Here is a 15,009-nt window from a genome sequence, read left to right as displayed (position 1 = left end):
ACCATAAAGTTCTATGTGGTTGATGTTAAAGATTTTTAAGGGGTCCCCTTTCGAGTCACCATATTTTCCAGAAATACTGGGCTCAGCATGCAGGAGTCCCTGCATATGTCAATAATGAAGCTCCACGAGCTGACATATAATTTGTTGTTGCACCCCAAGCTGGATTCCCCCTGTGTCTTTGGGAGGAAAGACAGGAACCAGCCAGTCTGTGCCAGGCTGCGATAATGCTTGTGAGGTTGGGCTTCTTTGGCAGATAAGTAGACCCTCCTATCTTCATACTCTAGCAGTTCCCAAGGGAAAAGAATGAGGCTTTTGCCACCACTTTGTTACTCTCATGGGAAGTAGCCTTGTCTTTCTTCTCTCTCCCCCCTCTCCCCTCCCCCCCATGTCACCTACCTTCCTGGTATCCCCTCCTCCTTTTGTCCTGATATTATGAAAATGTAAACTTCTATAAAAATGGAGAACCCTTTGAGTTCCACATTCATGTTCATTTCTTTTGTAACAAAGCTGGTTTTCACATAAATTGTGACAATGTGATTGCTATTTGACATTTGGTCACAAGAACAGGGAGTAAAAGGGGGTGGAAGGGGACTCCTCTTTATATTAGGTATATATATTTATGATTACCATTCCTCTCTATCTGTCCTTCCATTTTGTTTTTGCAAGTTGGCTATAGGCTAAGAAACCAGAAAGGTAAACTTAGAATTATTTATTTTAAATAATTGCTCTTCAGGGAGAAGATAATAATAGCTGACATCTGTATATTACTTATTGTACTTCAGGCACTGCAGTAAGAAACCTTACAGTTATTTTCATTTGATTCTCAGTTATTTCACACATGAGGATACTGAGGCACATAATTTGCTCAGGATCACATAGCTAGTGTCTAAGGCCATATTTGAACTCCTGGCTTCCTGACTCCAGACCCAATCTTTTTATCCATTGTGCCACCTAGCAGCCCAAGAAAGAATTTTTCATTCTCTCACTCACACACACACACACACACACACACACATATTTACTAAGTTAATTTAAAATTAGGTGTTGTAAAGTTGCATTTGAACATTATTGTAAACAATGGTGGTGCAAGAGGACACTTGCAGAGTATTGAAGCATTTTATAAATCTATTTAATCTGTACTTTGCTGATTCATTTTGATTTAGCTTATCAGGTTAGTGATTTATAAAGATCTTTGTTGTATAGACAGCACTTTTTAAGGATTTTTTTAAATTTGTAGTAGTAATATTCTTACTCTAATTGTAAAGATACATATTCCTTCATCCTACATCCTAATTTGAGTAGGTTACATTTTATTCATCCATTCTCCCATCTTCTAGATAAGAATTCATTAAGTAACAATGTTTGAGGTTTTGTTTTGTGGTTGTGATCTTCTCTCTATATTCCCAAATCTGTTCTTAGCCACTTTTCTCCAACCCAGGGAAAAAAGATATTTTTTAATTCTCTAAAATAAAATTCATATAGCTTAGGAAATAGAAGCTCTCATTTACTCTAACCAGATTAAAGTCATACAGTAAAATTAGTTTATAGAGATAGAAGTATATAGCTACTTATTTAATTAGTTTTTTTTAATCTGTTATTGCTATGTTTTGATTGTGGGGTTTTTTTTCCACTTGAAAAAATAATACAGTATATTGTAATTCAAAATTCTTGGTCCTTATAGGCAATTTTATGCACCTTTCATGTGAAGATGAGAACCATAATTACAAAATGAGACTATACCAGAAGGTATAAAAGTCCTAATGCATTAAATTCCTGAAATTCAGTAAATTTCTAGTGGTACTGTGATTTTTTTAACCCAGTCCCTGCAGGGAAAATAAGGAAGTAAGAATGTAAATACTACTTCCTAATACATCTGTCAACATGAAATTGAATAAATCATGAAGTATAGCTAAAATGTTGAAGAAATGCCGGTTTTTAAATTATATGAATGAAGCTAATTCATAGTTATGAAATTAAACAAATTATGAATTACATCATGAATCACATGAAATCTCATGTTGTACTTTAAAATTATTAATTATTAAAATAATAAGTTTTATGAAAATTATGACTGGAACAAATTCATATTAAAATTATATGAAATATCTTCTGCAGCAACTATTGGCTTTTACCCTATAGAGTATTTATTTTTAGTATTTGATCATTGCTTCTTTTTTAACATTCTCCAATTCCACTCTGGCCCCAGAGTGTCATGTCAGATATCATCTTGCAATTCTCCAGTGTTATAGTACGTCTTTTATTTGCTACCATTTTTCAGCTGTTACTATGATTGTGTATTATATCTGCCAATATTTCCTTTCCCAAAGATGAACCTCATCTGTTCTAAGAGGCAATTAGGATATCTTTTGCCCTCCTCATTACTTATCTAGAGTATCAACTCCATGTCTGACATTTTTTTGTTCTCTAATTTCCAATACAAGTCATTGGGGTTTTTTTCATAGAAAACAGCCAAATTAAGAGTTGAACATCTCCATCAGCTTTCTGTTGTCCACTTAAACAATGGTCTAGGTAGTGTCTTTTCTTGGGCTCCATTGTTTCCTGTTACAGGTTTTTAAAATATTTTGTTGTCCTTTATCAATCTCAGTTCAATCTGACCGCTTTCCATAGTTTTCCAGACAGGAATGTGTTCCTATAGTAGGTACTTCAAAATGTTTGTTGATTGATTTTGTCTCTACATTTCTTTTTCAAATCTTAAGTTGCAGGACAAGTTCCTTTTGTATCCATGTTAGTCTCTTCAGGGTTTAATTCTTAAGTTACTTACGTCCCTATTGGACTATCTTGTAGACTTTCCCCTGTCAAATTTTAGTTTATGAAATCTTGCCTAATTTTTCCACTGAAGTCTTTGAAATCTCTTCTCTCCCACCACCCACCCCCATTCCCCCAATTTAGAGTGTGTGTTCAATTATTTGGATTTTCTCTTTTCTATCACAAACTATGTAAAAAACAGTGATTAATTTCTTCCTAGAGTTCCCATAATTTTCATATCAGCAACTAGTTCCTCCCAGTTAGTGATGTTAATAATATCTAACATTTATAATAGCATTTGGGTGATCTAACATTTATAATAGCATTTACTATGTGCCATGAACTGTGCTGAATGCATTAGAATCTTTAGCTCATTTGCTCCTTACCAACTGCTCTGAGAAGTAGGTACTTCTGTTATCCCCATTTTACAGATGAGGAAATTGAAGCAAACAAAGGTTAAGTACCTTATCCAGGGTCATACACTTAGTAAATGTCTGAGGCTGAATTTGAACTCAGGTGTTCTGACTTCAGGCTCAGTGCATTATGCACTTTGACACTTCCTAGCAGCCACACAGTGAAGAATAAAGATCCACAATAAAATTTCCCCCATCCTTTGAATGATGAAATCACAATTAAGGTAAGTTAAGAGGTTATTTGCTATTCTGCCTTTGTCAGAATTTCATTAAATAGCTGCATACTTTAAATGCCCTTCATTATATCATGCCTTAATGCTAGACTGTAGACCTGTTTCCTAACTGTTCAGATATTAGCTCTTTCTTTCCCAGTAGTTTGTGGTGTACTCAAATGACAGTCATTCTATTTGACATTCCCACAGATCTGCTCTGTGATATGTATTCTAACTCCTAGATAGGACTCTTCCTCCTGGATTTCCTCACATTCTTTTCTAAGAAGTATAACCATACCCCATCCTCTGTCACCCTTTCACCTATACTATTTTTTTCAAATAAGATATACTTATCCAGAAACATATTCCAGTCATTGGCTCCATCCTATGGATTCTCAGGGATACGTATCAGGTCAGATATACTTCCTCATATCAGGACTTCTGGTAACTTTGGCAATTTGTTTATAGATATTTGATGCCATGAATTTTAATACTGGCTACTTTTTTTTTGTTTGTTTTATCTCCTATGAACTTAATGAATGCCCCTGCTGCTATTTCTTTTTATTGCTACTGTCATACTCAGCTTTGTGAGTGTATGTAAGGCACTGATGTATATTCATCAAAACCTCTGTTAGGTGTTTTCCATTCCTGCCCGAGAATCAGTCATCCCCCCTCTGTTATCAGCTGTGGTCTAGAAGTCCAAATTCTATTCTAAGTCTGTTTGAAATCACTGCCTTCTTGACCAGCTGTTTACTTCCCAAATCGGTTTATCTCTTCCTTACCTTCTTCAACAGTGAGAAAAGTATAACCTGTGTCCTTGTGGTCTTTATTTCCCTACCCAAGACTTAATTTTTTTTTTTTTTTTGGTAGCAGGGCAGTGAAGGTTAAGTAACTTGCCCAGGGTCACACAGCTAGTAAGTGTCAAGTGTCTGAGGCCGGATTTGAACTCGGGTCCTCCTGAATCCAAGGCTGGTGCTTTATCCACTGTGCCACCCAGCTGCCCCCTAAGATTTCATAATCTTTGACAGCACTACTTAGATTCCTTATACCAACATCATTTGTATGTACATGAATCACTAGAAGTAAGTGGTAGTCAGTTTGCTTTGATAAGTCTTCTTAATTCTTTATTATATCTTACATTCATGTCAACAGTTCTCTCTTGTCATCAAAATGATATTTGCCTCAGTACTTCTGAGAAGGGAATTATCAACCATGCATTTGATTCTTCCTTTGACCCTTACTGGATGATCTCTTACCTGTTACTGTGTTTCTACTTTATCATTCTTTCAAGGATAGGTAGCTGCTTCCTTCTCAAAGCATTCAGCCTCCCTCCTGTAGGCTGAATCTCAAATGTGGTTTTAGATATAAACATCTTTCTTTTTCTTTTCTTCCTTGTGTCCTATTTTTCCACTCCAACATTCTGACAAAGGTCATTTCCCCAAGCTACCCCATTTCCTCCTCCCATTAAAGCCTCTCATTTCCTTTACAAACACTTCGTTATTCTTATCAATCTGGGGTCTGGAGAGGTGTTCTTAGAGTCTCTTTCTTCACTTTTTACTCCAAGAGATCAGCCAACACTTGAAACCCAGGTAATTCACTTAGTTGTTTCATGCTTGCTTGTCGGTTTCCTCTGTTGTCCCCATTGGGTGAGCTTTGGTTTTTTTGTTTGAAAGACTTAAGAGTATTTCTTTCTTTTTTGTGGGGCAATGAAGGTTAAGTGACTTGCCCAGGGTCACACAGCTAGTAAGTGCCAAGTGTCTGAAGCTGGATTTAAACTCAGGTCCTCCTGAATCCAGGGCCGGTGCTTTATCCACTGCGCCACCTAGCTGCCCCAAGAGTATTTCTTATAACTGAATCCTAAGCCCTAATTAAAACTCACACAAACAGCACCTCACTGACATGATAAACCCTTCCAACATCCCTTCGTTATTCTCAACAAGAATTCCAAAGTCACACTCTTTTATCTTCTGCTTTAAGCAACATTAGGGAAATCACTTAGTTTCCTCTGAGTCTCAATTTCTTCATCTTTAAAAACCTGGATGGTTAGAACAGATAACCACTTACATTCGCTTTCACACTGTGATACTGTCTGTTTCACTCACCAGTGCACTCCTTTAATCTGTTTTCTCTTCTAATTATTACACTTGCTACTTTCTCCTTCTGCTTCTTTGTGCTTTCCTTTAAAGATTTTTCTTCCTTAGGGATGGGGACTGGACCTGCAATTTCATTGTTGTATGGAAGTCCCAGATGAGGAGACGCTAGCTTAGTGAGATGGTCAGTCCCTTATCCAGGGTCACAAAGTCAGTTTGTGAAAGAGGTTCAACTTTTGAACCCAGGTCTGCCTGACTTAAAGCCTTGCTTTCTAACCCTCCTACCACACTCCTTCTCTAAAAAACTATCTGTATCCTTTAAAGAATATGGGAAATATTTCCCATTTTTCTAAAAACTGAGAGACAGGAAAAACTACTGCATTCTTTCATTTCCCTATCTCAGGAACCTCACCTATTTTTCAGCTTTTGCAAACCTATCAAATATATACTTCCCTTTCTTCTCCCCATATATCTCAGCCACCATGAAAATTTTAATCTTACAGCCTTTATTTCAAATGAAAAACTCTTAGATATTTAAAGAGCTGATTAGAACAAAACAGTTGGTCATTGTGCTTGAGACTTAGATGTAAGGTATTGTTTAATTTTTAATATTTTTTGCATGTAAAGTATTATTAATCAGTTTAGTAACCCATGTGGTCTCAAAGAAAAAAAAAGGCAATCCTTAATGCCTGTTGGCTGTGATAACTGGAATCCATAATCCAACAATTAAGGTTAAAACACTTTCAGAACTATTGTCTGGCAAATTTAGCCTTCTCTTCCCTTTAGCAGAAATGGGTTGATTTATTAAGGCTTCTTCAGGGCCTTTTCCTCAGTCTTCATGATAAACTGTTACATTTCTTAAGACATAATGTGGTTAGCTTTCCTTTACCCTTCTTCTTGATTTGTGACTTTTTATTTGTGATCATGTCATCCAAAATGTAGTCTCAAACATTTTATTGTCTTTTACGTAATTATGTTATCAAAAGTTTAATTTAGTAATTATCTTTCAAATACTTGGGGTTTTTGTGCTCATGGATGTTACCTACACATGTAAGCTCTCAAGTTGTCTAATTCTTGGCAGCTGGAAATCTTCTAAATTAACTTAAGATATTTAACCAGTTTCAACAATTTCTTTTCATCTTAAAGTTTTAGACTCCTCCCTCTTTTTATTTTCCAGAATAATTGAAGTAAACCAAAATCAAAAGCAGGTGGAACAGGATATTAAAGTTGCTATATTTACTTTGATGGTAGAAATAAACAAAAAAGGGAAAGCTTTACTGCATCAGCTAGAGGTAAGTTGCCTTTTTCTCATATCATAGTATACAGTGGAAATAGTGCTAGATTCAGATCAGGATTCCAGCTTTATCATATGTTAAGTGTGTGATCATTTAATTTTTATGTCTGTTTCTGCTCTGGAAAACAGGCAAAATAATACATAGCTTATCCTGATGGGAACCCTTGTGAGTATGAAAGTGACTAAGTGTATTGTATCTGAGATTCTGTAAAAACCCTTTGTAAACTATTGTTTCATAGAAATTCAAAGTGGTATATCTTTGAAAAGTTCATTCCTTTGCAATTATGAAGTTTAAATCAGCTTTAGAAAAAGATGTTTGCTTTTTAAGTTATGGTGAAGCTCTACATTTTGGGGAGTGGGGCAATGAGAGTTAAGTAACTTGCACAGTTAGTAAGTGTCAAGTGTCTGAGGCCAGATTTGAACTCAGGTCCTCCTGAATCTAGGGCTGGTGCTTTATCCACTGTGGCACCTAGCTACCCTTTTTTTTTTTTTTAATTGCTTTGATTGATTGTATACAATGTGCTCTCTCGTGCTTCTCCCCCCCCCCCCCCCTTCAGTGAGGCAATTGGGGTTAAGTGACTTGCCCGGGGTCACAGAGCTAGTTAAGTGCCTGAGTCTGAATTTGAACTCAGATCCTCCTGACTTCAAGGCCAGTACTCTATCCACTAAGCCACCTAGCTGCTGCAAAGCTCTACATTTTAATGTATATAATTATATCTATTTTATTTTGAGTAATTTCTGTATGTTTGATTTGATTTCATTCTCATTATGAAAATAGCCTTTGCCACTTTCTTTTTCTCCCAGTACTGATATTTGAATGAATAAATCATTGCAAAAGTAACAGTTCATAATTAATTTTTGAAAATTAATAAGTGGGAATAAGTGAATAACAGTAGTAGAAATATTTGGCATTCATTTTGGACTGCTGCAACTGTGATTGTTAGTTCTACCACCAGATAAATGTTACAAACCAGTTCTTAACAGCTAATAGGTTATAAAATGTTATTTATGTAAGGTCCTCAACCTAAACCTGATAAAAAAGCCTCTTAATTCTCTTAATATTCCCATTCTGTAATTAGGAGTAAAGAAGAAAAAGAAAAGGGGGGAGGGGTAAGAATGATTAGTTCAAAAATTAAGATATTTTGGTTAGCTGTTTGCAGTATAAATGGTTGAGTATGGGAAACATTGGTTATCTTTGGCTTTTCACCTCATCAAAGCCTAGATTCCAATCTGAATGGTGAGTTTTATTGTTTTTTTCTTTTTGTTTATTATTAAGTGCAAACAACTTAATATGGGGTCATTGATAGCTATCCAGAGTGTTCTAGCATTGTAGCAAGGCATTGCATATGGCCTTTAATGAGCCCTAGAAATAGAGAAAGTACAGAAGAAAGGAATAATTAAAATAGGGTAGGATAATAGATTATAACCTAATATATGTTATTGAAAATAGTACAGCAAAAATTGAGAAATGAGAGAGTATTAAAACTGGAGGGAAGGGGGCTGCTAGGTGGTGCAGTGAATAAAGCACTGGCCCTGGATTCAGGAGGACATGAGTTCAAATCCAGCCTCAGACACTTTACACTTACTACTAGCTGTGTGACCTTGGGCAAGTCACTTAACCCTCATTGCCCTGCAAAGAAAAATTTTAAAATATATATAAAAAGAAAAAAAATAAAAATAAATAAAACTGGAGGGAACAGAAAGGATTTAGTATCTGTGCTCAATTTTCAGCAGGGATGGAATTGAGGAAGTATACATTCCAGGCTGGGGAGTTGGTCTGTGTGAATGCATGGAGGCAGGGCAATAAAGGTGAAGTTTGGGAGAAGAGTTTGCATGCCAGTTTAGCTGGAATATAGCTAAATCCTTATAAAGAGTATTTAAAGGAAAGTAAGGAACAGAATTAGGTAGGAACCGGAGTTGGAAGGCCTTGTACCTGCTTGTGATTTTTGTATTTTATCCTAGAGTCAATAAGAATCTCCTGCAGGTTTTTTAGTAGGAGAGAGGCAGAAAGGGGAAGAGAAGTAAGACCAAATAGGAGCCTATTATAATAGTCCAGGCAGGAAGAAGACCTGAGCCAGGGTGTTGTATCTGTGTTAAGTGAAGAACAAAAGATAGATTGACTTGATAACTGCTTATGAAGGATGAGGGCAAAGTCAAGGATGACTCTCAAGTTACAAACTCAATAATTGGGGGCAGGATAGTACTGTCAATAGAAGCTAGGAAGTTTTCAGAAGAGTTGGGCAAGAAGAGATTTTAATTGTGAGCATGGCAAGTTTGAGCTGCCTGTAGGAAACCTAGGAAGTGTTCAGAACTGTGTGGACCTGAATTCAGGTGAAAGATTAGAGCTAGATATAAACATCTGGGAGTCATTTATATAGACATAATAATTAAATTCATCAGTGAAAATGAGATCATCAAGGGAAGGAGTATATACAGAGAAATGAAGGCAGAGCATAGAACCTTGAAGGATACCCATTCTAAGGGAGTAGGAAATGATAACGATTTAACCAAAGAGATTAAAACTGTGCTTTCCTCACCTCTCTGTAAGGTAGCTAGTCCAAGTATTATCCTCATTTTACAGGTCAAGAAACTGAAGCCCAAAAAGTTACATGATTTGCCCCAGTTACAGACCTAGTAACCATCTGAAGCAAGATTTCACCTTGAGTCCATTGGCAAAATCCAGACCTCTTTCTGTTACCCTCAGTGCCTTCTAATGTTATAGAGAATAAATGTTGAGGGAATCCTAAGGAAAGGCTTCTAGGCAGAAGGTAGGACCTGAGCTAGGCCTTCAAAAGTAAATAAGTTTCAAATACCTAGACTCAGTATTAAAAAATACTGAATTTAGATATCTAACTTCAAATGATAGCTGACTTTTATAGCACTTTAAGATTTTCAGCATTTTCATTTTCATTTTCATCTCATATTATCTTTACCACAACCCTGTGAGATAAGTGCTATAAGTGGTGGTCTTCCCATTTGACAAATGAGAGGTAGGGTGGTATAAGCAGGGATAGAACTCCAACTTGAGAAAATCTGGGTCCTCTCTCTATTATTTATATGCTAGTGTTCCTTCTGGAAGTCTGTGTGTTGTGCTTATAATCCTCAGACTATCAGTAACAGAAGGGTTCCTTATCTGCATCAGTGGGGATATTTCTTGGAAAGCTCCATGCTGGCAGCACAAAGAGCTTAGGAGACTAGACTAAAGCCCGTGCTCACACTTCAGTGCTATCAGCTTCTAAGGGAGGATTCCAAACCTGGTCTTCCTTGGTCCATGACAGTGATAACCAGGCCTATGGAGACATGTCACAGAACCCTGATGAGCTTCAGCATTCTTAAAGCCAGTGAGGAATAAGAGTGGCGCTGAAGTGTTAATAGCCTAGCACACACCAGCTTCAATAAACCTATCCACACCAAGTTGTTATTTCCCTTGGTCTGGATAATGGCAGTTCAGTAAGACTTTGAGAGAAGTAAATGGCAGCAGAGCCACTAAGTGGAGTAACTTGGCCTAGTTTTCCATTTGGAAAATAACTCTTGAGCTCAACCAGAGTGACTTCAGTGTGTGTTTGAGATCATCTTTTACCTCTAGGGTTCACCACTCAATGCATGAAAGAACTCTTCTGATGTACAAAGGGCCTCCTTTGTCTTCATCCCAATGCCAGGCTCAGTTGGGGTAATGGCTGTCTTTTGGCCTTCCTGGCATAGTAGCTCATAGGAGGGTGAGAGGGTGGAGAGGAATGGCAGATTTATTTGGTCATAGGAGGGTGAGAGGGTGGAGAGGAATGGCAGATTTATTTGGTCACTGTGAAGGGTATATCGACTGTATATTGGCCAGGTGCTTAGGCCCCAGACATGTTGGGGTAGAAGGGTATTGAAGAACACTTGTGGCAGGCAGGAACTCAGAATTGTTTTCTTGGTTTCAGAGCCTCGCAAAGGACCACCGAATGAAACTTATGCAGCAGCAGCAGGAAGTGGCGGGGCTTTCAAAACAGTTGGAACATGTCATGCATTTTTCCAAATGGGCAGTTTCAAGTGGCAGCAGCACAGCTCTGCTCTATAGCAAGCGCCTGGTGAGACAGTTTTGGTGTTTCATATTTAATGTAGTAATGTAGTAAGTAGAATAAACTAATGAAGTGGTCAGAATGCACAAAAAATAGAAAAATTTATATCCATTATTATCTCCTCTCTGCACATCATTTTAGTCTGTAAAGACCCCCCAGGAAAAAGCCTCACTTTGCAGGTGATAATCTTTTATGTTACTACCTACATTCCCCCTCCCCCCCCCCACCGCCTCCCACCTTTAGCCTAACACATTGTGTTCCACATAGTTGAAGGTCAGTAAATGTGTTTAATTTGTTAATGAATTAATTTTTCCTGTGTGTGGCTTTGTGTTGTATTTTTTAATATTATAGATAAATGCTTAATTTAAATTTTTTTAAAATCTTCAAGCAAAGTATATAACTTTGTTTCCATTCATACTTGGCTCCCACCTCCATCTCTTTCACCTACTTACCTTGTGATAAGGGGAATAATTCCCTTCCAACCACTATGGTATAGGGGTAGTCTTTTCCCACCTAAGTGCCACATGACCAACTTTGTATCTCTGCCACCTTCATAGTGGTCTGGAAGATAAGCTTTAAACTCCCAGAGGGTTAGAGAGGAGTTCATATATAGGAAACCCTCTATAGCTACACTATCAGCTTTTAGCATCATATCTTTTATGAGCGATAGTTGGTGCTTCAGAGAACCTTAAATGGAATTAAGAGGGGAGGAGTTTATTTAGATCTGTGGCAGACAGAACTAGAAATGCTGGACTTATAAGGTAAAGTTCCTAAACCATTATTTCTTCTTCTCCCACACAATTTTGGATTTTGTACTGTGCACACTTCCCAGATTTTACATGGACACATTGAAATTTTGAGTGAGTAGTTAGGATATTGATGTCTATATTTCTTTTTTTTTTTTAGAATGTTATTTTCCCAAATTACATATAAAAACAAATTTTAACATAGATTTTTAAAACTTTGTGCTCCACATTCTTTTCCTCCCTCCCTCCTCACCCCCCCTTGAAGAATTGAAGCAATTCAGTATAAGTTCTACATGTGTAGTCATGCAAAACATTTCCTCATTAGTCAGGTTGTAAAACAAAACGGACAAAAAACACTTTAGAAAAAGGAACTAACAAAATGCTTCAATCTGTATTCAGATACCATCAGTTCTTTCTCTGTAGATGGAGTTGTCTTGGATCATTGCATTGCTGAAAATAACTAAGTCATTCACAGGAGATCATCTTAAAGTGTTGCTATTATTTTGTATACAGAACATTTCACTTTGCATCAGCTCATGTATGTCTTTCCAGGTTTTTCTGATAGCATCCTGCTTATCATTTCTTATAGTACAATAGTGTTCCATCACAATCTCATCCCACAATTCATTCAGCCATTCCCCAATTGATGGGCATCACCCCAATTTCAAATTCAACCTTTTTTGTTTTTAATCTCTTTTAGGATATCAACCTAGTAGTGGTATTACTAGGTCAAAGAATATGCATGGTTTGTTCTGCAGAATGTTTGAATCAGTTTACCAAGAGTGTATTAATGTCTCATTTTCCCCATATCCCCTACAACATTTCTCAGAGTCATTAGCTTCCATTTGCTCAATCCTTTTTTTTTTTTGCGGGGCAAGTGGGGTTAAGTGACTTGCCTAGGGTCACACAGTCTTAAGTGTCTGAGGCCAGATTTGAACTCAGGTCCTCCTGAATTCAGGGCCGGTGCTCTATCCTCTACGCCACCTAGCTGCCCCTCAATCCTAATTTTTAAGCAATGATTTTCTTCAGAGAGCTTTTGTATCTCCTTTTCCGTTTGGGTTTTCAAGCTGTTGACTTTTTTCATGACTTTCTTACATCACTCTTATTTCTCTTTCCATTTTTTCCTCTTTATCTCTGAACTTATCTTCAAAGTCCTTTATGACCTGAGACCAATTCATATCTTTCTTGGAAGCTTTGGATGTAAGAGCTTTGACTCTGAGGGTATATTTTGATCTTCCTTGTCACCAAAGAAACTTTCTAGTGTCAGCATTTTTTTCTGTTTGCTCATTTTGCCAGCCTATTTCTTGACTTTTAATTCCTTAAAGCGGGGCACTGCTTCCAGGGCACACTGTCTCAAACTTCTGGGGTTCCCAGATGGTACAATTTAAGGAGAGGCAGATTCACCACTCTTCTGTTCTTTGCTCTGGTCTGCAAGCAACCACAGGCCTGCTTGCCCTCTCACCCAGAAGAGAATCCAGTTCCACTATGGCTGCAGACTCTAGCATGCCTGTTCCCCTCTTCCACCTGGGCAGCCACCCAAGACTGTGACCTGTATCCTAGCTTGGGTAAAGCAATGGAGTCCTGCCTCAGCGCCAGAAGAGACCCCTGTAATCTCCCCTTGGCCAACCACTAGACCCACTCATTGTCTGTGGGCCGAGTTCTAGAAACAGCTGCCACTGCAGCCAACATCAAGGCTCCTTTGCAGCACAGCCTGCCTGGGGCTGGATCTGTGTAGTGTGGCTATGCTCTGCTCTCCCCCTGGTATAACAGATCTTTCCTACTGACCCTCTAAGCTGTCTTTGCCTGGAAAATGATCTCACCCCATCCTTTTTTGGGTTCTGCTACTCCAGGAATTGTCTTATGGCATTATTTGCAGGAATTTGGAGAGATTTGGGGGGGGTGCTCCAAGAAGTCACTGCCCTTTTTCTGCCATCTTTGCTCTGCCCTCTTTCTGTATTTCTAAAAAAAGTTTCTGAATATATATTAAATTTTCCATAAGTTAAATAGCTGTTTTTTCTCACGTGCTGGTTCAGTTTTCTTTGTTATCTGAGAAACCCTTAAGAATGTAGAAGACCACTCTCTCCACCTATTACTTGTAACTTTTTTCCATCTATGCAGCTTAATGTAGACAGACTTTTAGTGGTTGGAATTGGGAGGAGGCCAAAGTTTAGTATACACACCTCTTATAACATCGGTATATTTCATCCTTGTTGGTAACTTAAGATAGAAAAAGTCTTCACAACCCCAAATTCACTTTGTTTGCTAACTGTTAATGTTCCATGTTTTTATATTTCTTGTCTAGATCACGTATCGATTACGCCATCTTCTTCGAGCCAGGTGTGATGCTTCACCTGTGACCAATAATACCATTCAATTTCACTGTGATCCTAGCTTCTGGGCTCAAAATATTTTCAATTTAGGTAGGGTATTCCTTCCTATGTTTGTCTACCATTTTGTTTAGCTTGAGTCTGATATGATATCACAATGATTTCCCTCTAAATGATTTTATTAGTCTATTATTGATATGTATTATTTTTCTGATTAGTTGTATTCTAACAAATCATGAAGATAGCCATCTAGCATTTACAGCAATGGTTCTTAATATTTTTTCACTCGTTGATACTTTTGGCAGTCTGAAACCTATGGACACTTCTCAGAATAATTTTTAAATGTATTAAATGTACAAATGAAGTCAAATAAACAGAAGGCCAATTCTCAAAATATTACTACCACCACACCTAAAATTTAAAAAAAGGTTCACAGACCTAGGTTAAGAACCTCTGGTTTCAGGCCAATACTCTGAACTAATACTTGATTGGTGAAATTTGCTTCAAAGTAAAATATATCACATCAGAAACAGGGTAGGGAATAAAATATGTCACATCCAGAAACAGGATAGGGAAGAAAAGTATGGTTAGAAAATAAATGCTGGAAAAATTATAATGGACAAAAGGAAGAGACAAAATCTTTGCACAGAGCCAACAGTGTCTAAAAATGAAGGAAACCTAAGAAAAATGTTTAAGATAAAGATGCCCAGAGTCTCATTTGAGAGATAGTGACATGTGTTCTGTTGCAAATGTTTATTAAACACTTATGAACCTTCTCAGTTATGTGGCCGGGGGGGGGGAATGTGGGAGGGGGGTGGTTGTCAGGTTTGGGGCAATATACATGACTATAGATAGAGCTTGTTGAAGTCAACCAGAGAAATGTTGACTTAAACCAGGGTTTCTTAATCTTGTGTCCTGGACCTCTGGTAGTCTGCTGAAGCCGATGAACTCCTTCTTAAAATAAGATGGGATATTTTGATTATGTGCCTTTTTCTCCTTTCTCCTCTCTTTCCCTTTCTCTTATCTTACTCAGGCTGGCAGTTCATTAGCCACTGATGGGCGCCATCCCACTACCTAGGTCTATTCAGCCTTCCTCGGGCAGT

At 37.6% G+C, this 15,009-nt stretch overlaps 1 protein-coding gene across 2 annotated transcripts in view; it reads left to right on the top strand.

The window, feature by feature from the left end:
- Window positions 1-15,009, top strand: part of TRIM24 (tripartite motif containing 24) — a 123,620-nt gene that overhangs the window by 80,647 nt on the left and 27,964 nt on the right. For both annotated transcript variants that reach the window (XM_043966496.1, XM_043966495.1), the window contains exons 6-8: window positions 6,659-6,773; window positions 10,696-10,842; window positions 13,882-13,999. In XM_043966496.1, coding sequence (XP_043822431.1) covers window positions 6,659-6,773; window positions 10,696-10,842; window positions 13,882-13,999 — 380 coding nt within the window. The remainder of the gene's footprint in view (window positions 1-6,658; window positions 6,774-10,695; window positions 10,843-13,881; window positions 14,000-15,009) is intronic.

The sequence above is a fragment of the Dromiciops gliroides genome, chromosome 5 (genome assembly GCF_019393635.1).
Source record: "Dromiciops gliroides isolate mDroGli1 chromosome 5, mDroGli1.pri, whole genome shotgun sequence".
Classification (NCBI taxonomy): Eukaryota; Metazoa; Chordata; class Mammalia; order Microbiotheria; family Microbiotheriidae; genus Dromiciops; species Dromiciops gliroides.
The sequence above is the reverse complement of the archived record's forward strand: the minus strand, read 5'-3'. Positions and strand labels throughout refer to the sequence as shown.